The sequence below is a fragment of the Molothrus ater genome (genome assembly GCF_012460135.2).
Source record: "Molothrus ater isolate BHLD 08-10-18 breed brown headed cowbird chromosome Z unlocalized genomic scaffold, BPBGC_Mater_1.1 matZ_random_MA35, whole genome shotgun sequence".
Lineage (NCBI taxonomy): Eukaryota > Metazoa > Chordata > Aves > Passeriformes > Icteridae > Molothrus > Molothrus ater.
In genome coordinates, this window is record NW_023416471.2 from 707824 (window position 1) to 734479 (window position 26656).

Below are 26656 nucleotides of genomic sequence, written 5' to 3' on the forward strand. Positions count from 1 at the left end.
CTGGCTCTGGTATGGGGTTTCCATAGGCTGAAGCTTCCTTTAGAGCACATTCACTAGAGTGGAGTCCCTTTTCCTGACTTCTGCTACAGTGTTGGATGTTTTGTACATAGCAATGGAGCATGGTATGTTCTCAGCACTTGTTTCTTGCACTGATTTTCATTACTGGTTTTCTTTCCCTTACTCTTCCTTTCTGATGTGCTTAGTTTTTCTTCCAGTTTCTTGTGAACTCTTGTCTTCCCATGTGTAATGGTGCCTTCTAGCAAAGAAACTTGGGCTCCTTCTTGATTATCCATTTATGTCCTAGTATATACTATTACTGTACCTATATTTAGGCACTGCATAGAAAACCTAGTGCTAGTATAATCACAGGCAATTGTGTTGTACTTACCCTTACACTTTTAAAAAATTCCACATAATGTTAATGAAATACTGTTCTGTTTCATTGTGTTCAGTTACCTTAGTATTAGCATTTTTATATTTTGTGATACTAAAAATCTGTATCTCTAAAGGTGCTAGATTTCTAGCATTTTTTTGATGTTTACAGAATTCTTTCTCTTACTCTTATGGATACTAGTTTTGAAAACAATGCATTTAACTAGTAAAAACTGTGTCATAAAAAGGCTATAATAGTTGAGGATTCATTTATCTGCTCTTAGTGTGGATCTTATGTTGCTCAATGTTAGCGAATATTAAATGGAATTGGATTCATTGACTTGATTTTCATCTTCCACTCTCCTCATTATCTTTTTCGTTAATTGAGAGGTGTTGTTATCTGTGCCATGTGAAGCAAGGAAAGACTACAACATTACTTTTGTAATGAACTCTAAGAAATTTCTGTTGATTTATTTTCATTAAATGAAATTGCTCATAACTTCTATGAAGCTACAATGTTTCAGTTTAACTACATGACCTAGACTGGATATATAGGAATATGTTCCATATTTTTATCTGGAATTACTTAAAAGAGGCATATAATTTAAGGGGTCAGGAAAAAGTTGGGGGGTGTTGTCATGAATAGTATTTGGATCAACAGGTCATTCTAGCATCCTTCTGAGCAAATAGAATCTGTGGAAGTAAGAAGTAATCACTCCAGCATTCTTCTAAGAATGTTGTACTGAACTAGGAATCACCATTTGCCGAACAAGAGGCATAAAGGTGCATTACAATGGCATGTCCAAGGAGAGCAAGAAGCTTGCTAGCATTAGCAGTATTCCTGTCCCTGCTGCTGTCCTGACTCCTAGCTACACGCTGCTGTTTCTTTTTTTTTTTTTTCCAGTGCTTAGTTTCATCTAGTACCTTTGACAACTGCTCCAACTCAGTAATCTGACAAAAAACTGTCCCTGCAGTGGGAAGTTCAAGAAACCTTTGGACAATGCTCTCAGGCCCATGGTGTGACTCTTGGCTCTTGTACTGTGCAGGGCTAGGAATTGGACTAGGTGATCCTTGTGGGCCCCTTTCCAGCTCAGGATATTCTATTTTTTTTATTTATTACCAATTACACAGAGTGGGATACTGAGAAATAAGAACACATTTATAACCAGCTTCCCTCAGCCTCAACTTCACTCTCTATTCCTCTCATTTCCTGAGCTGTGCAGGGGAATAGGAAATGGGAGTTGCAGTTAGTTTATAATGCTTTCTTCCTGCTCCAGAATGGGATCTCTCCTGTGCGAGACAATCCTCCTTGAACTTTTCCAGCATGGTTTGTCTTCATAGGTTCAGTTGTCGAGAACAGACTGCTCTAGTGTAGATCCCCCATGGCCTGCAGCTCCTGCCAGGAGCCTTCTCCAGTATGGGCTTTTCAGCAACTTCAGCTTCCTTCAGGGTATATCCATCTTCTCTGGCGTGGGCTCTGTGGGCTGCAGGTGGATCTCTAGTGCCTGGCATCTCCTTCTCCTCCTTCTTCAATGACTTTGGGGGCTGCAGAGTTGTTTCTCTCAGTTACTGTCACCCCTCTCAGCTGTTGTGCAGTGTTCTTTACCCTTTCCTAACTACCTTATAGCAGAGGCATCACCAAGCATGGCCAAGGGGCTCAGCTTTGGGCAGCAGCAGGTCCATCTTGGAGCTGACTGGAACTGGCTCTGTCTGTCATGGGGGCAAGCTTCTCTTGTCTCTCAAAGATCCCTGCAGGTGAGCCCAACCTAATTCAATGTCCTTAGCGAGGAACGTGCAGTGAATTGAATTCATACTTCATATGTAATGCATAATTGAACTTAAGCACTTGAAATGATCTCTCATCTGCTTTATTCTTGGAGGCTAATCCTAACTCTATAAAACGTTCTCCCTTTAATATTTTCTATTTTTGTGTAACAAAGGGAAAACAAAGGGCATTTCAGTAAACTTTTAATCTTACATTGTGCTACTGATAGTGATCTGGATATTAAATGAAAGCAGAGGCATCTTATGTGTTTTTCCTTTTAAGCAAGCACTTAGTATCATCCAGCTTGTTCACTTTTTAATTATATGAAATTAGCAGTTTGCTATGTTGTCTTTCTATAAAAATTGTTGATCTTTCTTGACAAGAGAATTTTGATACCTGGTCAAAGCAGAAGCATTAGAAGGTGATTTATTGGGAATAAAATGCTTTTCAAATGCTATTAAAATGCAGAGTAGGAGAACCAACACATGCTGTCTTGTCTTCAGACTTCTGAAACATATCTGTGATTCCCAAGAGAAGACCAGGAGTGTTTAAAGCATTTTGAGGCTGTAAAAGTGAATTTCTGCTTGAAGTCTCCTGTTTTACTAATACAGGCACAACTGTATTATATAAAGAGGAAGAAATTTTTTTTTGCTGGTTTGCTTATATATTTCTGTTCTGTCAACCAAAGTACAATTCCTTGTTCTTAAACAAGTTTATGCCAAATAGTTTACAGTATGGTGATGGAGAGAATGAGTAAAAAATCTTACCTTGAACTCTCTATCATATTTTGAAAAATCTTAGCTAAGGATTCAGAAATTGATGTAAGTTTCCATAATTTCCAAGAACAATAATTTTATTTTTATTTGAAACACACTGGCAAGTGTCTCTAGATTGTACAATATTAAAATTATTTTTCAGGTATTTGTTTGTCTCGCACCTGAATGTGCATTGTGTTGAGGAGAGGCATTTGTTGTATTTACTTTAGGAATGGGAGGAAAATGTGACTGGGAAGGTAGTCCTAGGACAGCTTTACTTGTTGGCAAATAACCAAGTCCTAAGAAGACGCTGTTCAATAAAATCACATTATAAAGTAGTAGTTAAATCTTTTCTGCATCTTTTTTTTCTTACACATTTTCTTCTGTTTCCACAGAGTCATCACACAGTATTAAAAAATTAACAATTCTAGACTAGATTCTTAATCTTTTAAGTTTGTCCCTTCTGTCCCAAATCTGGGAGATGCTGAGAATGACAGCTGGGTGCAGAGGTTGGTGACAGCAATTCTGACACCTTGAGTTGTGGTTTGTTTGCTTCCCTTGGTTTTTCTGTGTTTTCTCATGTATATCCCAATGCTCACCAAAAAAAATCTGAGGCTCATTTTAGTTTCTATATATTCTATAAATTTTTGCCCAGTCACCCATGGAATAATATCCTTGCTTTTTCTTGGAATAAACATATATATATAAAATAATCTGTTTCTTTGCATCCTTCTGTTTGTGATTTCCATAACTACTATTGCTATATGACTTGCTTACTAAATACAACTGAATGATTTCTTTATTAATAGGGTTTGCTTAGGGTTTGGAGCCATAGGGTTTATGATTTTCTCTTGTTACAGCAGTTAGGAAACTGCAAGTTGTGTTGTGAACATGTTGGTCTCCAAAATGGAAGAGTATTTAGACTTCTTCATCCTCCATTTCTTTGATGTATAAAACTTCAGTTGATTTTAAAAACAACAAAAAAATCTGTCTAGTGGGTAAAACTTACCATACTTACTGAATTGACAGAGTATTTACAGGATTTTACTCAATTATTTTTCTTGGTACACATAGTCTATCTTAAGATAGTAAGTAGAACTTACTTTCCCAGTAGGAAACCCATAAAAATGCTTTATGTATCATCAGAATATCTCAAAATAAGCTTAGATTCAGATACTGAATTGAACTTGTTTCATATGTTGTGTTGCCCTTATAAACAATCCTTTTAAGGAGAGCTTAATATTAATTACCATTTTATTCTTCTAGTTAAACAGGAAAGAAATGCATATTTTCTAATTTCAACGTATTTGGAAATCATTCAAAGAATAAATCCTGTTAGAATGAATCCAGTTTCACTGCTGTAATGCATAAAAGAAAATTCAAATCACAGTCCTTTATTTAATATATTAATATTGTTCTTCCTGTGATGGACTAGGCAATATGTTTCTGTATAATATTTCTTTTAAAAAGAGGCATCATACTTATTCTCAGCAGAACAGATTTTGGAGAAGGTTAATTTAAACATTAGGAGCAATCATGTTTCTCTTTTTTTATTATCCCTTTGGTATTCATATCTGAAGGTACCAGAAGATAGGAATTTGCACAATATAAATTAAAGCAAAAGGCAAGCTGTATTTGAAAAGTTACCATTTTCAATTTTTAAAAATATGTTTAATACTACACAAAATCCAATCCAGTATAAGTTGCTTCCCAAACAGGGGGCAGTCCCAGCTGTATGCTCACAGTTTTTTTGTTGTGATTTAAGGCCAGCAGTTGCCTGCTGGCACACTGACCAATTGATCTGATAGAAAATTAATATACTGCTGGGGTGGGCAGGGGGGGAGGGCATCGTCTTCCTGAATAAACACAGAGCAAGAAGAGAAAAATACAAGGCAGCCAGCAATTAAAATGGGTGATTGGAGGTGCTTTTCCATGGGGCAATCTTGTACTACAAAGGGTTGTTGTGACCCAAGGGCAGGACCCAGCACTTGGCCTAGTTGAACCTCATCCACCTGGCTTCACCCCATTGATTAAGCCTGTCCAGAATCTTCCTGCTCTCCAGATCAACACTCCCACCCAGCTTAGTGTCATGTATGAACTGTCTTAGTGGCACTTGATCCCGTGGCCCAGATCACTGATAAAGATGTTGAATAAGTTTGCACATGGCTTCATCCTCTTTGTACCCTTCCTATATACATTTCTATACGTTGATGAGATCTCCTTGAGCCTTCTCTCTTGGGGTTGAACAGTCCCCGCTCTCTCAGCCATGGTAGGAAAGATACTCCAGTGTCTTCAGTATCTTCATGGTACTTGCTTGGACTCTCTCCAGTATGTCCATGTCTTTCTCACACGAGGGAGCCCAGCACAGGACACAGTGGTGGGTTAGCCTTGGCTAAGCACCAGGTGCCCATCCCAAACTGCTCAGTCACTCCCTTGCTGAGTGGGCAAGGGAGAGAAAATATAATGAGAGGCTCATGGGTCAAGATAAGGATATTTCCCCTGCCTGTCAAGATCCTTCTGCATAGCAGCACAAAGCTCTGATGTACCAAGCTCTGATGTCATTTGTCCCAATCCAGTGTTATCTGCATTATACATCTCCTAACCCCTAGATATGTTTTGTGAGATATTTTTTATTGATGTTGAGTATCAAAAAGTTGTATGATTTGATAGCTTCTTGTGAAATGCCTTTTCCTATGAATCTGTGTCCCAGGTGGCTGCATTTAGTACATTACTTAATCCCTAAGCAGATTCCACAACATATTATCCAGTGTAATTAGAAGCAAAGTGTTCTAACCTAGAGGCCTAGCTGCAGTTCATTTGTTGAACTGGCTATTTTTGTATATCCAGTTATTGTCTAAGCTTAAAATTTTGCCTAAGACAAAGTGTGAACTTGGCTCTAGCTGAAGACAGAATATAAGGAATCCTTACTCATTTCCATTACTTCATTGCGTAAGAAACAAAACCAGAGACTCACTTATGAGTAATTGCCATCTGTGATAGACTTAGATATTAATCCCCATGAATTACGATAATCTTCTAATTTCTCTTTTTTGCGGAGGTAGTGGTGGTGAAGGGTGTGGTTTCTGCTTCTAGCTTGTTCTATTGCTACTGTATATAAAATGTTCCAGTGACTAAACAGAAAATAAGGAAATACTATAATATGCTTTATAAACTTGTGGTTAATACAGAACTTCTTTATGTAGCTGATTTTTGGAAATGAATTGCTATTCTTTTAAAAGGAATTTGTATAATGTCACATTGATATATTGTTACTCTGCTTTGCATTCTGTTTTGAATTCCAGCTTCTTGCCTGCCTCTCCTCTCCCTGCCCCCATTCAGTTTTTGTGCTAGTTGCTTTAGACTGTTTTCTTCTTCTTTACTCCCTTGTTTTTTTCTTTGTTTGGGTGGAGCATGTTGGATAAAATAGCATGTTTACATTGCCCAATCTAATTTTCATCTCCCTTTTTCTGCTTTCACTGTACTCTTTGTCATTAATTATGCCTTTTACTTTATTACTTCTGTTCCCTTGGGATCTCTTACCCCAAATTGAAAGCATAACAGTGGTATCTAGATGTCCACATAATGAACCTTAATTTTTTAATCTTATTACTGAATCTCTCATCCTTGCTTTTTTCCCTCATCTAATATTTTTCTATATTGCATCATACCTAAAATTACATTGGAATAACTTCAGGATAGTGCTGCCTTCTTAAATTTTCCCCTCTTATTTCCTTCCAAATGTAAAATTTCATTGGGCAGGGATATAATATGAATTATTAGGCACATTAAACCTCATATTTCATATGCATACATTAAACCTCATATTTCATATTCATCCAGCTGATAAACCTAAAAAAAGCACTTGGAGATGAAATTGGACCATTTTTAAGGAGAATATACAGATGTGTACTTATCTTACTACAGCTTAATTTTTTGGTTTTTTTTAGACTATTCCAAATCATTGGTTTATGCCCACCTCCTGTGGTCAGCCACAAATTGTTGCATATTCTGTTAACATTAACATGTGTTCTGGTGATTTTTGCTATTACCATAGTTAACTTCTAGTGAGAATTGAAAACTGCTATAAAGAAGCTCTTGTATTTCACATGGGGAGGGTATATTAGTCTGGTTTCTTTGTTCCTTTCTTTTATTTCTTTTAAATTAAATAAATCTCCTTTATTAAATTCTATACCATGTAGATGTTTGTAACAGATTTGATTTAATAGATCTCAGACTTAGTGAAGCTGACATAAGCTAAGCATTTGTTCTTATTTCTAGTTATTGGAAAATATATTTTCATATATTAAAAAAAAATAGAATATTGTAATTCTGTGTATGTTACAACTCATTGTATGCTTCCTGTCCCTGTTCTTCAGACTTCATGCTTGTCAGGTGCATTTCCATAATGGTATGGGGAAAAAAAAGACAGAATTTCTTGGGTAATAGAACTAAAGAAAGGTAGTAGACCTTCTGGTCAGGTAGTTTACAAAGATACTGAACAGTTACTGTTGTGTAGTTATTCCTTTAAGAGTGAATGTAGTGAAGCCTTATATTATTGAGTTAACTTATGTGAAGCATATCAGCATGTCACACTTGTCTTTTTTGTTTGTTTTTAAATGATTTTTGGTCTACATCACAGCACAGTCCTTTATATGTGTTGCAGATTTGTATAGTTCACCAATGAAAACAATTAAGATCACTTCTTCAAATAAAGAAGTGGGACATGAAAATTTACATTAAAAAAGGAATCAAGATTGTATCATTACTTGCATGAATGGTTTTGGACAGTCTTGGCATATTTTCAGCAAGCTGAAAACTAATATGTGTTTATTTTCAGTTGTTTGTGACTAAATCTTTTTTGCCATCCGTCAGTGAATAAAATTAGCAAGTTTAATGTTGATTACCATAATCAGATTTTTAAATTTTGCTAATAGTCCAATGCAAATCTAGTGTAGCTGTCTACCAACAGGCATTAACTGTTTAGCCAGTATGGCTTCTTAATTTATGCTTAAGCACTTTTGATGTGTAAGAAGCCTTTTTGGTACATATGCCCTGAAATGGGAGTGTTTGGGTTTTTTTTAATACATGGATTTTCATTGGTTTCATGTCAGAATCCTTATTTTCTATTTCATCCTTATGAAAGTATTTTGACTGTCTTCCAGGGGCTGGAAGGTATTTTAATTTGGGTGTTTTTTTTCTTATTAGTATTTATACTAATCTAGAATACACTATTTAGTATAGTCTATTTATACTAATTTAGAAGAATTAGTACATAGTTGTGTATGATTATGACTGGAAACTTTCCTTCTACCAAAACTTGAATTCTCGAAAAATAAAAGAATGCTAATATATATGGCTTCAGTAAAACATGGTGTAATTTTTTAGCATAATTATTAAAGAGTACTAAAATTTTGAAATTAAATACCATGTATATTAAAATGGGGAAGTAAGAACAGTTGAAATTAAACAGGGGGAGACTAATGGTTTATGCTGACATACCCTCAGTGTATGAAAGGATAGAAAACTACTCAACTAATATAAAGCAGTCTGATGTCAACAGTTCTGGTTACTGTATTTCCAAAAATAATTTTTAAGTATCTTTTTCCTGAAGTGGGTATAAAAGCAGCTGAAGTACACAAGAAACAGTTACTTATTAATGACATAATAGTTTCTTACAGGTTGAATTAAAAGTAAAATATTCTCCCAGTGTGCAATATGTTTAGAAACATTTGGTGATAGTTAATAAAAATACCGGCATGGATTCTTGCTATGTCAAGTTGATGCTTTTTTTCCCCTGCTTTTAGAACACATTATACTAGTGTTTGCATATGTAAAATACTCCACAGTTTGCATTTTATATATTGAGGAGGTTTTTATATTTCTTCCCATCATGTAAAATATGTTTGAGATACATTTTATATATCAAAATGAAATGTGTCTTTTTCTGATCCTTTATGCAGGGAAGGGTAGGAAAAGAAGGACTGAACAGAACCAATGCAATCTTTACTGGGTTGGGCTAAAGCTCATGAAAAAACCTATTAATGTATTAAAATGCCTCAACAGTGATTTGCTGAGAACTAATGCTCTAATGTGTTAGTCATGCTTAAGCTCCTTCTATTTTTACAGGTTCTGAAGGATGACTAATGCTGGTTTCTGTGATGCCACTTGAAGTCTCCAGTGCTGTGGATTGATAAGTAACATGCAGATTTAACTGCACAACCTGAGCAGAAAGCAACAGGAGTGCTAGTCCTTTTCAGCTCCTTAAGTGGACAGAAGTTCAGTGTCATCTATCTGCAAGGGAAGATTCTGCAACAACATTTTATAGCTAATAAAACAGACAACATAGTAGCATCCACCTTCCTGATTTAGAGTGCATCGCCTTCCAAGACAGATGGTCTGTCAGAAGCTGGAGGATGCCTGCAGAGAACATAATAATGAAGTAGTGAAATGATACTTCTGCTGTTGCTACCTGATTGTAGAGATCACAGCTGATAAAACTGCACTGCCCTTTTTCTGCTTACCTAATCAAGCCAGAAATAGGCTAGACATGGCTGGCTTTGTTAGCAACCTGCTAATACTGCTTCTTCTGTTTCAAAACATCTGTTTGGGTTTCAGAAGCCCACTTTCAGTCTTCAAGAGGTGGGTTATGCAAGAAAATACTATGTGTTAAATGCATGCAGTCAAAATACTACAGAAATGTGAAAAAGCATGTCTTAGTTAAAAATGTGTTATGGTATTTGTTCAGTGTTGATCATTGCACAGAATTTTCTTTCTGCAATTTGAAATGGCACTGTTGTCATACTGAAAACAGGATTCATGTTTTGTCTATAGGGTTGCTCATTAGATAGAAGGATAAAATGGCAATTAATACAACTTTTTTAGTTAACTCTACAGCTATATTTGAGGTTACACAGAGAATAAATGTATTTCAGATGCTGGATTAGCTTGCAGGATAAGACCATGTTTTAACAAGAAAACATCAAATAAGTTGAACAGTCCTGAGAAATTTAGGGGTGGTTTGAATTCAAAATTGCATAGGTAAACTTTAATGTAGTGTGGACAAAATAAGTAGCCTCTTAGCTACTGAAAAAAATTTTACTGTTATTGAGGTTGGGTACCATGTCACTGTATAGATGTATATACTTAGCCAAAACTTGTGCCAGTGTTGCATCAATGTTTCTCTTGAACCATTCAGTTCTTTATAGTGATCTACATTTTTTTACAATTAATTTATACGTTGCATTCAGTACAGAATTTGATATTTGCTTGATTGTTGCCAAGTTTTCTGTTTTGCTTTGCTACTTGTAGTAGCACAGAAATTGCTATTAATGCCATAGTGTTTGAATTAAAAGTTGCCCCTTTGCATGTAATTTAAGTTTAATCTGTATAGAATTATAAATCATAGTCTCAAAAATCACCCCCCAAAACTGTTGTGAATTATGAATAGTACTCAACATAATGTAGTGAACTAATTCTCTGCACATCCATGTGCCTCTGACAATTTTAGGATGAGATAATAGGTTACATTTTCAGCTAACATTTTCCAAACTAATTATCTTATTACTCAGATCAGTAACTACTTCAGTAAGTACTGCATAACTAAGATGTTTTCCTCAGTCTGTGATGGAGCGAAATTTTCAGATCACTCCTGGAACTACTCAGCATTGTCTAACTTCTTTACTAGTTCTGTAAAGACCCTTCTTTTAAGAAAGACATAACAGAAATCAGTACTTGAAAAAAAAAAATCCTTCTTCCTTCTTTTTCAGATACAAAGATATTAGCACATCTCTTCCCAATGAATGCCTTGGAAGTGACCAGCCAGTGATTTCCTTTGGTCTGTCAGATTATGCACTGGACATTCGCATGCCTGCAGTGACACCTAAGCAGGTGAGAGAATTGCAGGTTTTGCCTCTTTCTCTTCTTTCAATAAGCTAGGACAATAAAGCCTTCCCCACAATATCACTCAGTAAAATGAACAAAAAAATCAGGGTAGCTTTTATAAATACATTTCCATATGTGCTTCTCAGAGAAAAGTAGGCAACAAACAAGTAGCTTCAAATGAGAGAAAAATCTCTTCATTGAATTAATTTTAATTGTAAAATGTTGGTTTCATAAACTGAATTGTTGAAGTTTTATAATGTGAAATATTTCTAGCTGTGCTAGTAAGATATGCAGTTGCAGTTTACACCAAATCTCAGATGATGCATTAGTGAATCTAATTACATTAAACTGTATGTTGCTGCAGTTTAGCAAGCTGAGAGAAAACAACCAAAAAGCATTTTAAAAGTGGTAATACTTCTGACCCAGTATTTTTAACTCTCAAAATAGTGCATGAAAGCTATTACAAAAAAGTTACAATTTTATGCTCTTTAAGGTATGAAGTATATTATATTCTGCTGAACCAAGTGAGTAAAAGTGAAGACAGTTAAGATTTTTAAACTTAACATTAAGATACACATAAAATATTGAGATTCCACTGTCATGTTCACATCTAATTTCATTAAGCAAGAATCATTAAAGAATGATTTTTTTTTTCTTTTTGCAGTAAGCCATTGCAGATGATTATATATATAGATATATTTATCATTAGGGGGTCTACATCTCTTTTAAAGGGCTGCAGATGCTTGAAAAGAGCAGTATGTTGCGGTGCAGTAGTTGATGACTCATTGTTGCAGATAGCAGTTTTTAAAGGAGTGAAGAGAAAATGAGGTTTTCAAGTTATTGGGGAAAACCCCTCTGGAACATGTAATTTAAAGCAAGAAGTGTTATTTCTGCTGTGCAAAACAAAAACATGGTTTCTATTGGATCTTCTTTGCAGTAAAATATTCTGTATTATTGCAGTAAAGTAAACTTCTCCATCAAAAAGAGTGAAAAGTACTCTTAGTTCATCCAGGTGCACATTTAAAATTATGAGTTATTGATTTTACCTAAGGAGCCATCAGTTGAACAGCAGTGAGTTCAGATTCCTATTAAAAAAAAACTTCTCTTTGTGTGTTGTAATGTCAAGTCTAGGGGAAAGGTTGCCAAAAACTCTGCATTTTTTGAAATGAGTTACTAGGCATGTTGAAGGGGTGGGAGGGCCAGGATTTGTCTTACAGTTCATAACTGCAGTTGTTCTATGGGTGCATGAATGTCAACCAAGCCCTTATATGACTTAGGAGTGTTCTGTGTATACCATATGAGTTGTGCTTTTTTGTGGCGTGGGTACTGCACATGAACATTAATTGAAAAATGCTTAATTTCTACTGCACTGTGAAGCATTGCTGCTGTTGGCTTTCAAAGTTTGAATATAAGGTCCTAAATTAGGTTGTGGTTTTTTTTAAAGAAAAATCTTACTAGCCCAAGTTAAATAAAAAACACAGAATATTTCCTTGTCTATTTCTAGAAGGCTTTAGTATTTCAACAGTGTAAATGCATGTAATCATGGTACACAAAGGCATTCATATCAATCGTATCAGTTAACCTCTGCTAATCCTTCCCATTTTCTAGCAAAAACACCAAAAATGGTTTCTTATCTATGCAAATCACTGCTCTGTGTAATCACATACTGTTATCACCATTTTACCTTCCTTCTCAGTTGCATTTAATTGTTTACACCTGTCCACACAGTCTTCTTTTAAATTAAGTTTGAAGTTATTCATAGCAGGAATTTTATCTTTATCTGTTTAGATGTCCTTATGAAAGTGAAGGCCTGTCAGATTTTGAATTCATGAGTGTAGTGAAATTCCAGTAGATGATACATTGCCTTTCCTAAACAGCCTTAGAAGTTGGAAAAAAAATTTAGAAAAAAGAGGTTTAAAATAGCTAATAGTGCACCTACCAACGTAATAGCCGCTTTGATAAGCTTATAGACTGATATTTGTTACATGTAAATAAATTGTGGCAATGAATTTATTTCTTACAATAGTAAACCAGATAACATACATTGTATTTGCCCAAGTATCTCAGTAAAGTACGTGATATTTTTTCTAGATGGTCCAATTATATATATTCATTTGTTCAGTATTCCCACATTCATTTTCAGAAAGTGGAGGGAATTTTAATGCTTTGTTTCTATTCTTTAAATTCTAAATTTTCCCAATTTAAAGGTAATTTCTGTTCTCTTTTCTTTTAACAGTCTGATACCTACCTCTGCATGTCAGTACCCCTGCCAGTGGATGATGAAGCCTATGTAGGTGAGTATTGGTTGACTGAAAGAACTTAAGCAAGCCATTTTGAAGAACCTCAACATTTCCTTTTTTTCTTTGACTCATATTAACTTAATCTTTGGATGTCAGAGTTTCCAAAATGCATTTGTCATTTTTAATGCAGAAACAAACTAGAGGGAGTTACTTAGAGTCAAGATAAAACTGTACCTGAGGAGATTCAGGAGTAATAGCAGTTAAGGAGCTGCATGTGGATGCCTCTGGCAGTCAGGACCAAACAGTCCATCTGCAAAATATTGGCTTTATGTCTCTTTCTGGACACTTGATTCTGCACTGCTGAGCAGACAGTTTGTTTACCTCCTTTAGGTTGTAAATCCTATGTACTTAGAGTCAGTGTTGGCTGTGGAAAGATTTTACTTGGAGGAGAAAGTAAAATCTCTCCCTCTTTTTTTTTTTTTTTTTTTTTAATGGCATGGCATGAATAAGATGGCTGACAAGTAGAAGGAAATACTGTAATGTGTTACAAATGCTGTCATCATATAAATCAGCAGAAGAACACCATCTGTTCATCTGTTCAGAAAATCTTTGCGGTAGTTAAAATTTTATGGTGCTTTGCCATGAACACACAGTTGTTCAGATAGAGAGAAGGCTTATTGGTTTGGCTGAAGATAGTTGTGCTTTCAGAACATGCTACAAACTATTGAAAAGGAAACAACGTTTGTCTTTCTTTACACTTCTGTGCAGCAGTGCGATTGAAAGTGAGACGTCCAGCTAGCCGACCAGCACCGCTAGCAGCACAGGGGGCACTTGTCCCCATAGCTCAGCTTCAGGACAGCGCCTAAGGCCAACGTCCAGCTTGCGTTTGTAAGCGTTGCCTTGTGCAGGACGAGATCAGATAGAAGCTGCAGCCAGCGGAATGAGAGGGCACACTCCAACTGCGGTTTTATCCAGGGTTTAATGACTCCAGGGGAATCAGAAGGAGAAGATGGGGAGGAGGGGATTACATCGGTTTTTAAAGGGTGGAGAATGTAAGGGAGGTGCCAGACCTAGGACCAATAGGAACAGAGTAGGGAGTGGGATCCGAAGGACTGACACAGGGAGAAAGCCAATGGGGACAATACGGAGGAGGGGCCCCCGGTCCCTGGACCAATCATCCAACCCTCCAGCTAGAAACTTCTAGCAACAAAGGTGGGGATGGAGAGTGACTGGCAGGGCACCGGGGAGGGGTTGAGAAAGGGATACATTACTAACTGGGGTGGAGTCAGGGTGACAGACATTACAGAAATGGGAGGGAGAACTGGGGCAGAACCATTGTCGAACAAAGGGGGAACAGAACAATCCAACTTTAACCGAACACAATGCAACACTTCTGTTGCATTTTAGGATACCTGTGCTTAATAAAAGCATGGTGGGAATCCCATGTAGTTTTTGATGTACAATATTATGAGATTATTGTTCCATGTGGATTTTCTTGTGGAAATGCCTCAGAAGATAGAATACTATGTTTTGATTTTCATGTTGTATTACAGTAACTAAGAAAAATGATTAATATTTTTTCAGTGCTTTCTTTATATATCTGTTTTTTAAAGAGGTAGGAATCTGACTTCACATTTTTGTGGTGAGTATGACCCCAGAAGGAGAAATGAGCAAAGAAGGAAGGGAGTGAGTGTTCACTCTCAAATTATGCTTGCTGTGCTGTGGGCAATAGACTCTTCTGCTTTTGTTGATCCATAGAAAGGCAATAGTACTAACTTCCTCCTTAAGCAGCTTTTATTTAGTGTGTTACTGAGTTGAAAAATTCCATAGTTTAATTCATTGTTAGGTTGCGGCACATCTAGTTCTCTTGCTTGTGTTAAAGGTACATAAACTTCTTTTGATGCTTAAAAGGACCTACTGAAAGGATTTGCTTAAAAGTTATGCAAAGTCTCAGTGCAATCATGCAATGCAACCCAATTTATTTTTTTCTGCAGACCTAAAATTTTATATATTCTTCATCTGATTTTTACAGGATTTGGTCACCTTTCCAGTGATCACTGTTCCTGAGTACCCTTCATTACAAAGTAGAATAAGGTCTCTGGACAGAGAAACCAATCTGGTTGTCTTGTAGAGCTTTGAAGAGCAGGAGGAACTTGATGAGCAATCTATAAAAAAAAGTTTGTGTGAATTTAAAGTATTCCCATGATAGCATTCCTTACAAACAAACAATTATATATATACATGTATGTATGTATATATATATATATATATGATTGATTTTTGTATGCTTTAAAATTAGAAGAAAATTTTTCGTTTTTCTCACTTTTGTCACTTCCACATGTGGTGGAAATGAATAGACATATGGTCAGTCTGAAGTATGTGATCATTCCATTTTGCTTTACTGGAAGGTGTTCCTCATGGAGAAGGCTCAGATTGGTGTCTTCATAATCCATGGAAGTTACATGATCATTAGAAAGAGTAGACTCAATCATATCAAGCTGTAGAGAGTAGAAAGAATGTAGAATGACCTACCTTATATTTACGTAGAAAACTGTTAACTTGCATACATGTATTTTGTGTTGCTTAAATAAGCACAGAAGATTGACACACAGACAATGTTTAATCTTTTTTAAAGGACAGAATCTATATTTTTATGGTTTAAGTTGGATCTGCCTTCATTGCATTGCCAATAAATGGTGTAATTAACTTTCCTTAAAGCATACAAAAACAATGGAAAACTAGCATATGAGCTGTAACTGCGTTGCTGTTTAGTGATGTTGAGAAGATTGTGTTCTATAGAGCTTCAACATGAGGATGTGTGAATACGCATAACTGAAACAATAAACTGGATTCCTAAGACAATTTGATGGCAAAGCTATATATTCTGCCTTCAATTAAATTTATTTGCTGAGTAAATGCCTTGTGCTTTGTTTCATTTTATGGTTTAAGGAGACATTTTTAAGACCAATTGTCTTTACAGTTTCATCAAGACTTGCTAATTCATTTCTTTTTTTACCTTTGCCTTCCTATTTTTACTCTTGTTTCTTCCTTCCTCCAAGACATTTTGGAAGAGAAGGTTCTGTAATGGAATCTGTGGCAAGATATTTTTGTTGCATATTAGTGAAATATAAGACCCTTGGCATAGAGAACCTCTTTTTTACTGTTGTATGTGGGCAGTACTAATTTTGTTATTAAGTTGAAAAATTTTTTGTAACATGTTTTTTCAGTATTTTTATTAAATTTGTATATAAGGACTTTGAATTCGGACTTCAACTTTGCTATTTCCCTAAAGGAAACCAGTAAACATTCATGCTTGCACAGGGACAGTGGGTATAATTTTGTACTTCAAAACTGGAGGGATGCTGTACCAGAATTAAGAAACTTGTTCAGAGTCAGTTCTCAGACATTATCAGAGGAAGAAATTGATCGCACTTACTTAATGAAATGTTACCAGCTGGAAGGAGAATTAGAGCATGTTTTGCCCTATGGATCTTTTTCAGGCATGCATCTGTACAATTTTGCTGATGCTGTTTTCTGTATTAGGTTCTTTAGTGAAGGATCGGACTGTCAAGGCTGAAATTTCTGTTTGAACCAGTTGTTTCTCTGTCCCAAATGGCCATAAATACTGACAAATTTGATTAAGTAGAATATTTTTTTGTGAGGTGGGTTGGTGTACATTTAGGTTTATGTTAGGAACATGCTCTTTGCTCCTGGGAAGTGAAATGGCTGTGAGATAAATATGTTGCTATTAGTGAGTGAGATTAATATGTGATTTTCCAAGATAGTATTACTCCAGTTTTATTTTTAAAACATATCATTGTTGTTTTCTTCTTCTGCATCCTGTTTGAATAATGTTTATTAATAAATAGCTAAACCAGAAACTCAGGTGAATCTTTATTGGTGTGGACATTGGTAAAAATCAGTTTTTCATAACTAAACTGTAGAGAGAGCTAAATGCTCTACAGATACTCACAAAAATATAGTCTGACCTCTCAACCAAAAAACTTGACTGTCCCCTTTGCCTGCTTATATTTATTTACATGAGTGACCAGTAAATAAATGTCTTTTTCTTACTGACTCATGATAGGTCCCTATCAAATTGGGCTGTAGAAATGAAATTGAGCCTTCTATATTCAGCAACACACATTGAAGTAATTAGATGGTTTGTTACTTTTCATCCACAAAGTACTCTGAGAAGTTCTAGGTTTGTTACTCTGTTATGGGATGTATAAACTTCTCTATTGCCAAGCAATGATGTTGTCACTGTATTGGAGGCCTCTGATGTCTCCCTAATTTGCCAAACTCCAGACACTGAATTCTTGATAAATTGCTTTAAAGTTAATTCTATGATAGAGAAGACACTAATATTAAAAAAAACCTATCACCTTTATTTAATGGAATTGTTGTTTGTAAAGATTAACTTATTTGAAGTTAGTTTTTTTAACACATAGCTTAAGTACACACTGTTAAGATTAAACTGATGTCATGTTCTGTTCATTCCTGTTTCTCTTTGAGTTTGTAGTTCGAAGTAGTACTTGATCAAAACATTAGGTCAGACTTCAATTTAGTATGTATATGAAAGCTGCTGCTGTTATTTTAGTAATCATATATATCACTTCTCCATGCATTAAAAAAATTACTATTGAGTAATATTCTGTTCATTTCTGTAAAATGTGGAGGCTGTCAACTAGGAAAATAGGACTGCTGGTCAATATTTCTTAAGCCTTTGGTAGTGACAGTTCCCAGCACAGGGAGTGCGGGAACATTGCAGCAAGTCCAGAGCAGGGACACAAAGATGATCAGAAAGATGGAGCACCTCTGCAATGGGGAAAGGCTGAGACAATTGAAGTTGTTCAGGAGAAGACTTCTGGGTGACCTAATTGTGGCCTTCAGCCCACAAGAAAGATGAGGAGAGACTTTTTAAAAGAACATGGAGTGACAAGACAAAGAGGAAAGCAAAGAAAGTACGTTCCAATTAGCTATTAGAAGAAAATTGTTTACTGTGAGGGTGGTGAGACCCAGGCAGAGGTTGCCCAGGGAAGCTTTTGTTGCCCCATCACCGGGGGGACGGGGATGAAGGCCACGTTGGATGGAGATCTTAGAAACCTGGCATAGTGGAAGGTGTGCGTCTCATGGCAGGGTGGTTGAAACGAGATGATCTTTAAGGTCCCTTCAAATCCTGGCCACTTTCTCATTCTGTGACAGGTTAACACATTAATTTGTATGACTTTTGCAACACAGGATTTTTTAGTTGGATTTTTTGTTTGTTTCTTTTAACCTTCTCTTTGGAAAGTTATATTCCTGAGTGTGCTGCTAAGAAAATAGCTGTACAGGAACCATACTGTAACCACCTAACAAAGCTGTCTTAAGCTCATTGACTGACTGTGAGGTTTTTCAATGCTTCCTTAAGCAATGATGCGGTATATCAGCTAAAATAGTGCAAGCCAGAAATCTGATTTTGCTTTGTTAGCTCTGGTGCATCATTTTCTCTTGGTAGGAGTAGCATTTAGTCAGGTATTTGTAGTAAGTTTTCTAAAGGGCTTGAAGGTTCTGTCTGTGCTCTAGGACATCATTGTAATAGGCACTATGTGGAGCAAATAAAAGACTTCTGAATAAAAGACTTCTGACTCATTAGAATAAATACTTGCAAAAAGAGAGTGGTAGAAAAATAAAAAGAAACAGAGACAGTATTAAGCATCAGGACAGGTGGTGGTTTTAGCAGCTAGCAGGCCTAACCTTCAATTTTACCTTTATTGAAGACTGCCTTTATAAGTAGTTCTTACAGCACATTTTTTACAGGTATTAACTTTGACAATAAAGTTAATGAAATTTCACATGTGTGAACTGCTCATAAACCCCTTCAGAAATTGAATCTCTCAATTGATAACAACAGCTTAAAACACCCAAAACATCTGAAAAGGTAGGAATTCCACAGAATGACACGTTGCCTCTGTCATGCAAGCATAAACCATAATTTCACTACTAATCGTTACTGATAAAAACTTCAAAACAAGAATTGTCTCCATAACACAGATTAGATTTTTATCTATGAAACAAGTAGAATTTGCTTGTAGAAAAATAAAGATGTTGGGTTGTCTCTGGACTTTCTTCATGCTGGCTACTTTAGTAGTTCTTAATTCATATATGTCACTCAAAGTACCTTCTCAGGGCATATGGGCACCTCTCTTATTTCCCAAACCAAGCCCTCAGCTGTGGCATGCTCATTTCCTTACAGTCTGACCACCTCTCTTCAAGCTAAAACTTGACTTACATGCTTTAACTGTTGGCTGGTTTCCCTTACTTTCCAGGACAGAGTTCAGCTCTAGAAATTGGGTTAGAAGATATTTGATATTTTTCCCCTGTGAAATTGGGACGATAACCCACATCATCACTCATTTCAGGAACTCTGCCACAGCTCTGTATTAAAATACTGATTTCTGAGTGCAGGTAGTGCCATAAACCTCAGGAGCAGAATATTGTTTAACTGGTTTACAGCTTCACTATGTTCCCTGTTAATAGCTAAAAGACAGTTAATTAGAGACTTCTCACTGTCTGTGTGCATGTAGGGGCTGGAGTAACTTGTCTTCTGAATTTCTGCTGTACTCCAAGGTTAAAAACCATTGCATTCCCTGCAATGGCATACTTTTTCTGTAGTAATAAAAGAATGTAGAATGCTTTTAGAAATGCCATCATTATACATTCATGGTCAATATTACTCCCATGATGTTGATAAAATTTTTACTTTGCTAAACAGGATCACAGGTACTTGAGAAACCAAACCAGTGTTTTATCTGTGTCATAGTTTAAAGAAGAGACATTTTAGAGGTGAACAAGAGGTGAACTTTCACATCTAAGTTTCTAATAATGAGAAATATTTGGGCAGTGAGATCATGCTGACTTTAAACAAATTTTGTTTTTCATTCCAAAGGATTTGACATATTAGTGAGACTCAATCCCTTCTTGGAACTGTTGTCCCAAGAAAGATGCAGGGAAAATGTAAGCCAGGTAGAATACTGGAAGAAGATATTACTAATGCATAAGATTTAGTTGCTCTTAACTGTAACTTACTGCTTGTTTGTATTTTTTATGAAGTACAAAAGAATTAGAAGAGTATTATTAAGTCATAAGTGCAGATTTCAAAGGTAGATTGCAATTGGACTGGTGACAGTAAAATTTTGTGCTTTGAGATACAGTGATATATTAACTTAATATCATATTTAACTTCTGTGGGAAATACAGTGGTTTTCATTAGGAACTTTGTTTCTTTTTCTTAATAAATAAATGAAGTACATACAGTATTTTAGCTTAGAAGGAAGGCTATTGAATGAAAATTTAAGGAATGTGTGTAAGTGGAATGCAGAAGGTAAATAAATGGGTGGGGGTGTACCTGCCTTATATGTATTATTACAGGGGAAAATGGCACAAGATTATCTTGGTTCTGTAACTTATGGTGATAGCTTACTTGTTTTGCTTTATTGTTTTTTCAGTTGACTTTAAGCCTCATGCCAGCATGGACACAGTGCATCACATGTTACTCTTTGGATGTAATGAACCTTCCTCTACTGAAAATTACTGGTAAGAGCTGCATCTCGCTTTTGTTATTAACCAATTCTTTTTCAGTGTTAATTGCTTAAACCTCTTCCAGTGTCAGAATCTCTTGGAAAGTAAGAAAATTCAAAATTAAGAAGAAATTAATAACAATCTACTCTTTCCACACTTAAAGTGTTTGTTTTTTTTAAATAACTCCTCCATATTCTTCATGACTAATTGACTGTCTTCAAGGAGGAGGCAGAAGCTATAGTAAAGACAATGTCATTGAATACCAAGAAATCTAATCTCCAAACTATAATTGGCTGCTTTTCTCTGTATGAAGTCATTTAGCAGGTTGATGAGAATGAAACTGAGTGAAGGATAAACTGAAATTGATTATCAAGTGATTTGGTAGTTGATTTGCACTTCAAAATGCCTAAGGAATGAGAGCAGAGGGAAACACCCAATGCCAGTAAAATAGGTGTGTGGAGGCAATGTGAAGACAACATGAAGGTGGGTGGAAATTAATCATCTATCCAGTAATTTTGCAAAGTTTCTGTAAGTTTTCATGAGGGAGCAAATGAGGATTTTTGCTGATTATTCTGAACTGTAGAGCAATTTTAATATAGATGTTCTGATAGAGTTGTGTAATCATAATTTATCTTTTAAGTATTTACCAAAAAGGTAACTAGACCTGGAATTTAGAACTAACAGTATAGTATAATATAATTTCAGGAAAAATACTCCAAAACATTCTGAATGCCTGTTTTTGGGGAGATGATTTGATTAGTATTTTAAACATACACAACAAATTTTCCTCAAAAGTCTTATCTCTGTTTACTTAGCAACCAACAGTTGTAATATTGAAAATGTAATCTTGCACAGTTGTGCAAGAAGACCAGATGCTTAAGAAGTTTAGACCAAAATAAAATTAAAGCACAGAATTTCTATTAATTTCTTTTCCCTGCAGAAAATGCTTGAAATTTCTTTTCCCCACAGCTTTTCTATGCTCTTTTTTATTGTATCTCAAATGATAGAATATACTTGAATACTTAAATGTGAGCAATATGCCAACATAAAACTTTTAAATTCTGACCTTTTAAAAACAGGTAAGTATCCTATTTAAAACTGTGTAGATTGTACTTGGAGCTAGTGCTGTTTTCATATATCTGGAAGTAGTTTTAATAGAGATTTGGAATAATTTGTAAATGATAGAATTATGTTGTTACAGATTGATCAGGAGCTTGTGTTGAGATGAAGTTATGAGACAATGCCTCTTCGCAACTAACTGATGTTCTGAGGTTGTAGAAGAGATCCAAAGCCAAAACCCAAAGTTTTTCAAAACTGAATCAGACTGAAATCCCTGTTTTGAGTCTAGAGTTCAGGTAGTTTGAGCTCCCTAGTTGTACTTTCACTCTCCCAGCAGAAGACTCACCAATGACAGCCTTTGTGGTGTGGCAGGTAATGTTTTTGTTCCTGATTGATTTACCTGTCAAATGACAAGATACTTATTTAGTTAGGATGGATTGAGCTTTGCTGGACATCAGATTCCCACCAAGCTGCTCTATCCCTCCACTCCTCAGCCTGAACTGATTGATAAAAGTTCAGATTCTCTGTAGATAATTAGGAAAGCATTTGAATGCTTTAAAAGAAAGTGTTGAATTATTCAGAACTTGTGAGTCTCCTGGCAAGACAAGTCTTGTGCTGCATCAAACCTAACACTGAAATAATCTCTTGTGAATGAGCTGATTCATAGATAAAGCCATTATTTTGAGATCAGGCAGGGCAACTTTAATTACTTATGTAAACAAATGTATAAGTGCGGGTCATAGATGGCCACCTGGTGATTCCTCTATCAGACAGTTGTTTCTGTTGGCAGGAAAGAATGGGTTTAAGTGTCCTTGACATCAATAGTTCAATAGAGGTGTTCAGTAGAGGTTGCAAAAGATGTCATGACTAGTTCAGTGAAGAACTTTTATTTCACTGCATGAGGAAGAGTTCTTTCTACAACAGTAGAAAGAATTGTATTTTTAGGTGTAGTTTCTTACCATTGACACTGCCCCAGAATGTTCTGCAACATTCAAGAGCTAAAAATGGTTATTTGTCTTACTCAATCACCTCAATTACCCTTTTTTTAAAGTATTGATTAGTATTCAGGAGTGCAGTGTAATAAAGAAAGAAATAAAAGAAGTTATTTGTTACCATAACCAATGCAAATGTGCTAAAGGGATAGCCAAATACTGGTCTTGCTGACATAGTGAAATATTTTAGTTTCAGTCTAGGTAATCAGTCAAAACCCCAGTGCCATTAATGAAAACAGCTCTTGAGCTTACCCAAGACTGGGGAGAATGCCTTTGGGAAGCCCAGGAGAGTTTGCAAGAAAACAAAGATCCAAGAAGCAGTCACTAAGCTCTCCCCCACCCCAGTCATTTCCAAATTTTAAGTCAAAATCAGTTTTTAGAACAGTAGTGTATAAAATGCAGCTATAGTCCATTTTTAAAGTATTCTGTGTCACTCATTCAGTTTTAACTCTCATTTTATGCAAAGCTACTATGAATTTCAGTGATTTTTTTGTTAGTTAAATTTATACTTTTTACTAGCTCCCTTTTTTTTTCAATCTATTTATCTTATTACCTCTTCTTTGCAATCTCCTCTAGGTTTATGTTTTCTGAAAACTTAATGTTTCAAGATTGTCATTGATGGCAAAATGAGATGGTTGACCGTTTTTTAAATGAAATGAAATACCAGTACCTGTAGTTTATCTTCATCGCCTGCAGTCTTGTCCCTCCATTCTAGTAGCCTCTTGGAAGAAAGTTTGAAGCATCATGCACGGGGCTTTTTCCTAATTAATGTGTTCTTAGAAATACTATGGTATAAATTAAAGACAGTTTTGCCCAAAGTGTAGTGGTAAAGCTGTGACTGTGCTTGTAGTTCCTTCTGGCATTCCTCCTAAACAATCTCTTCAACACATTCCCAAGCTGTGCAGCTCAATACTAGGTTAGATCCATGAAGTCTTTTGGGTTTTTTGTATAGTAACAAATTATAGCGGTGGGAAGCTGCATAATTTTCAGTTGCAGCTGAAACATTTCACTTATGAAATGTTATGAATAAGCTGAAACTTATTTCACACATCAAAACATTTCACTTATATTGAAGTAAGTTTTGATTGTCCTTTGGGACATGGGCATGTTTGAAGGGGAAGGTGACCAAACTGTTAGTTAGGAGGGTCTAGAAATACATGTTGTGAGTATAACTACTAAAAAAGAAGTGGTGTGTTTCCTTTTCTCTTGAGACTCTCATGATTATGGCAGAGCTTTCAGTCAGAATTAAATACAGTAGCTGGGCTGCAATAAAGCTTGCTGGGATGAAAGAAATGCATGATATCCTGCTGATGTGGTTTAAAACACATGCCGGAAGGGCTGGTTATCTCTGAGAGATACTTGGAAAGCATCATCATCATTTGCACATATGCCTTAGCCATTCTCAGAAGAAACATAAATGAGCTGCATCTGCTAGATGTCCTGGTCTTTTTTGTGTTTATACTCTTCCTCACACTGTGTGGCACTCTTTTTTCCCCACAATTTCAGGTGATTGAAACCATGTCTTGCATATGCAAATGTTTTCCCAAGTATCATTTTACAGGCGGTGATAAACAGAGAAGAGCCTGTACCATTTTGGTTTGGAATGAAACACTGGCATAGATGCCAACCTTCATTGCATCTGGCTTGAGCCTGTTGATGTAATCTGAATAGTTTCAGGGTGAAGCTTTCTTAAAGTCATACCTGTGTGTGCTGCACACCTTCTACACCCTGTGCTCAGGGCCATGGATGCTTTGCCATTTGAAGAAGGTACAAATATACCCTGTAAATAAACCTTTTCCCTAATTCAGGATAAAGAGGGAGAAGTCTATTCCAGGTGGGTGTTCAGAAAGTTCCTTAGGGTCCCTTGTTTGATTATCTGTGTGTATCATCGTGCAGCCTACACCCACACATAGCAGTTAGTACCTTCTTGGATGTGGTCCAGGTACATTGTGCTGTCTGTACAACTGTGTCTGTCAATTGAGACTTGGTGATGTCTCCGCCTTAGGTTTACCAGTTCTTGCAGATTTAAGGTATCTAGAATTACCGGGCTTTGAGAGTCTTTCATTCTTCACCTTCGGTGTCACCTGCATGGTGCTAGCTGCAGAGGCTAGGAACAACTCAAGCTCTCTGTTACTGTAAATATTTGTGACCCGTTTGTGGCCTGTTAACTTGGCAAACCCTTCTTTTTTTCTTTTTGTTTTCCCCCTGTGTTTTTGTTTTGCATTTTTTTGGTGATTGTTTGTTTGGGATTTTTTTGGTGATTGTTTCTTTTGTGTGTGTGTATGTGTGTGATTTTTCTATTTTGAAAAACAAATCGTGCAGTGGAATGAGAATTAACTTAAAGCAATGAGCTCACATGAAGTACAGGGCATGAGTGCCTTCAATCTTTGGGTTCATATACAGTTTTCTGTCACTTTTTTTGACAATGATTTTTAAATTAATTTTAAATAATCAGTTTTATGTTTTGTGGGGGTTCTTTTCTGATTTGTGCATGAGTCCTATTCCTCTGTGTAAATGTGGCAGCCATTGTCATTTTGCATCACTTGAGTTAATAATGCTAGAGATTTTCATACAGTTCATTACCATAAAATGTTCCTTCACTTTTTCCATCACTGATGAATAGGCTGACAGGGCCCATCAGAACTGTCTAACACTGCCTTAAGGCACAGGGAGGGAAATAAAAGAAAGTGGAACATATACCAATAACTGTGTTTAATCAGCATACATTCAAAAAAACATCCTGATAGATCTTAAAATTAGTGATTTTGCCTGTAACTCACCTGCTGTTTTCTGATTTCAAAACTTTAAAAATTATATTCCCTTTTCTTTCCTCATATTTTTAGGGACTGTGATGAAGGGACATGCAAAGATAAATCTAACATTTTGTATGCTTGGGCAAGAAATGCTCCACCCACCAGGCTGCCCAAAGGTATTGGCCGTTTAATATGCAGTTCTTGTGTGCAGGTGCAGGGGAAGAAGGAGGACATGGAAGTAAGAACCTGGCATATCTGAGAACATCCTGTAATATTTTTATTGTGACTAATTGATAGAAACTGTATAAATATCAGCCTAATTAACTATGAAATATGTTATGCTAGCTAATATATTTGTGGGTTTTTGTCATTCTGTTTGCTATACCATTATGGATTTCTACAGGGGTAAAAAAGACAGAGATAAGTATCATAATGTACTGATTATTTTTATATAGCATTAGTCTTGCATTTCCTACTATATCTTACTAGAAAGTTACCATTTATCTATCTTTCAGTAGCGCACAAAGTACATTGAAATATTTTTGTTTGTTTGGGAAAGCACAAACAAATTCAATTGAAACATTGGATTTTTCCTGTTTAAAGTATATGTTGACAATTTAATGTGTTTTTCATTTTTAATGCTTTGATGCAGTTGAGCAGCATGCTTGCATACCCATTTTCTTGTATAATAGACAACCCTACTGAATTTTAGGCTACTTGGAGGGGTATGTCTGGAAAAAGGGTGAAGTACTTCTTTGTAATAACCACTGAGTGTCTTAGAAATACCTACCATCTGTATAGCCTTGATCTGAAAGTATCTTAAATTCTAAGTATTTTTTTCTTTCATAGTTTACTTCCCATTTTCATAGCTGGGGCAATATCATGAAAATGCTTTTTTTAAATAATCCATTTACACACTTACCAACATTAATGTTATTTGATTTGGTTATCAGAATGTCAAGTTTAAAAAACATTGTCACATGGAGGATTCTATAGATGTTTTGTACTTAAAAGATTATGTAGAAGTTTTACTTTTAAACCCCAGCTATTGATACTTTTCTTGTTGGTAAGCTGTGCAAAAATACAAGGTTTGTGGGGAGTATTCATAAAGATTCCTCATTTGTGCACAGAGAGGCTGCAGTCCCATTTATAAGGTGGCTCTGCATTTTACTGTGACCAAATACGAAGAAATTGTTTTTCTGCTTCTTTTGAAAAATGTTCATTGTAGAATTGGTGTAGAAAAATCCCTTTTCGTGATGGTGATAATTTGCAATTTCAT

General features: G+C 35.9%; 1 protein-coding gene across 6 annotated transcripts in view; it reads left to right on the forward strand.

The window, feature by feature from the left end:
• PAM (peptidylglycine alpha-amidating monooxygenase) overlaps positions 1-26656 on the forward strand; it is a 109757-nt gene that overhangs the window by 39472 nt on the left and 43629 nt on the right. For all 6 annotated transcript variants that reach the window (XM_036402697.1, XM_036402699.1, XM_036402700.1 and 3 more), the window contains exons 2-6: positions 9019-9531; positions 10659-10779; positions 13010-13067; positions 20501-20588; positions 25468-25553. In XM_036402697.1, coding sequence (XP_036258590.1) covers positions 9440-9531; positions 10659-10779; positions 13010-13067; positions 20501-20588; positions 25468-25553 — 445 coding nt within the window. In that variant the 5' untranslated portion in view covers positions 9019-9439. The remainder of the gene's footprint in view (positions 1-9018; positions 9532-10658; positions 10780-13009; positions 13068-20500; positions 20589-25467; positions 25554-26656) is intronic.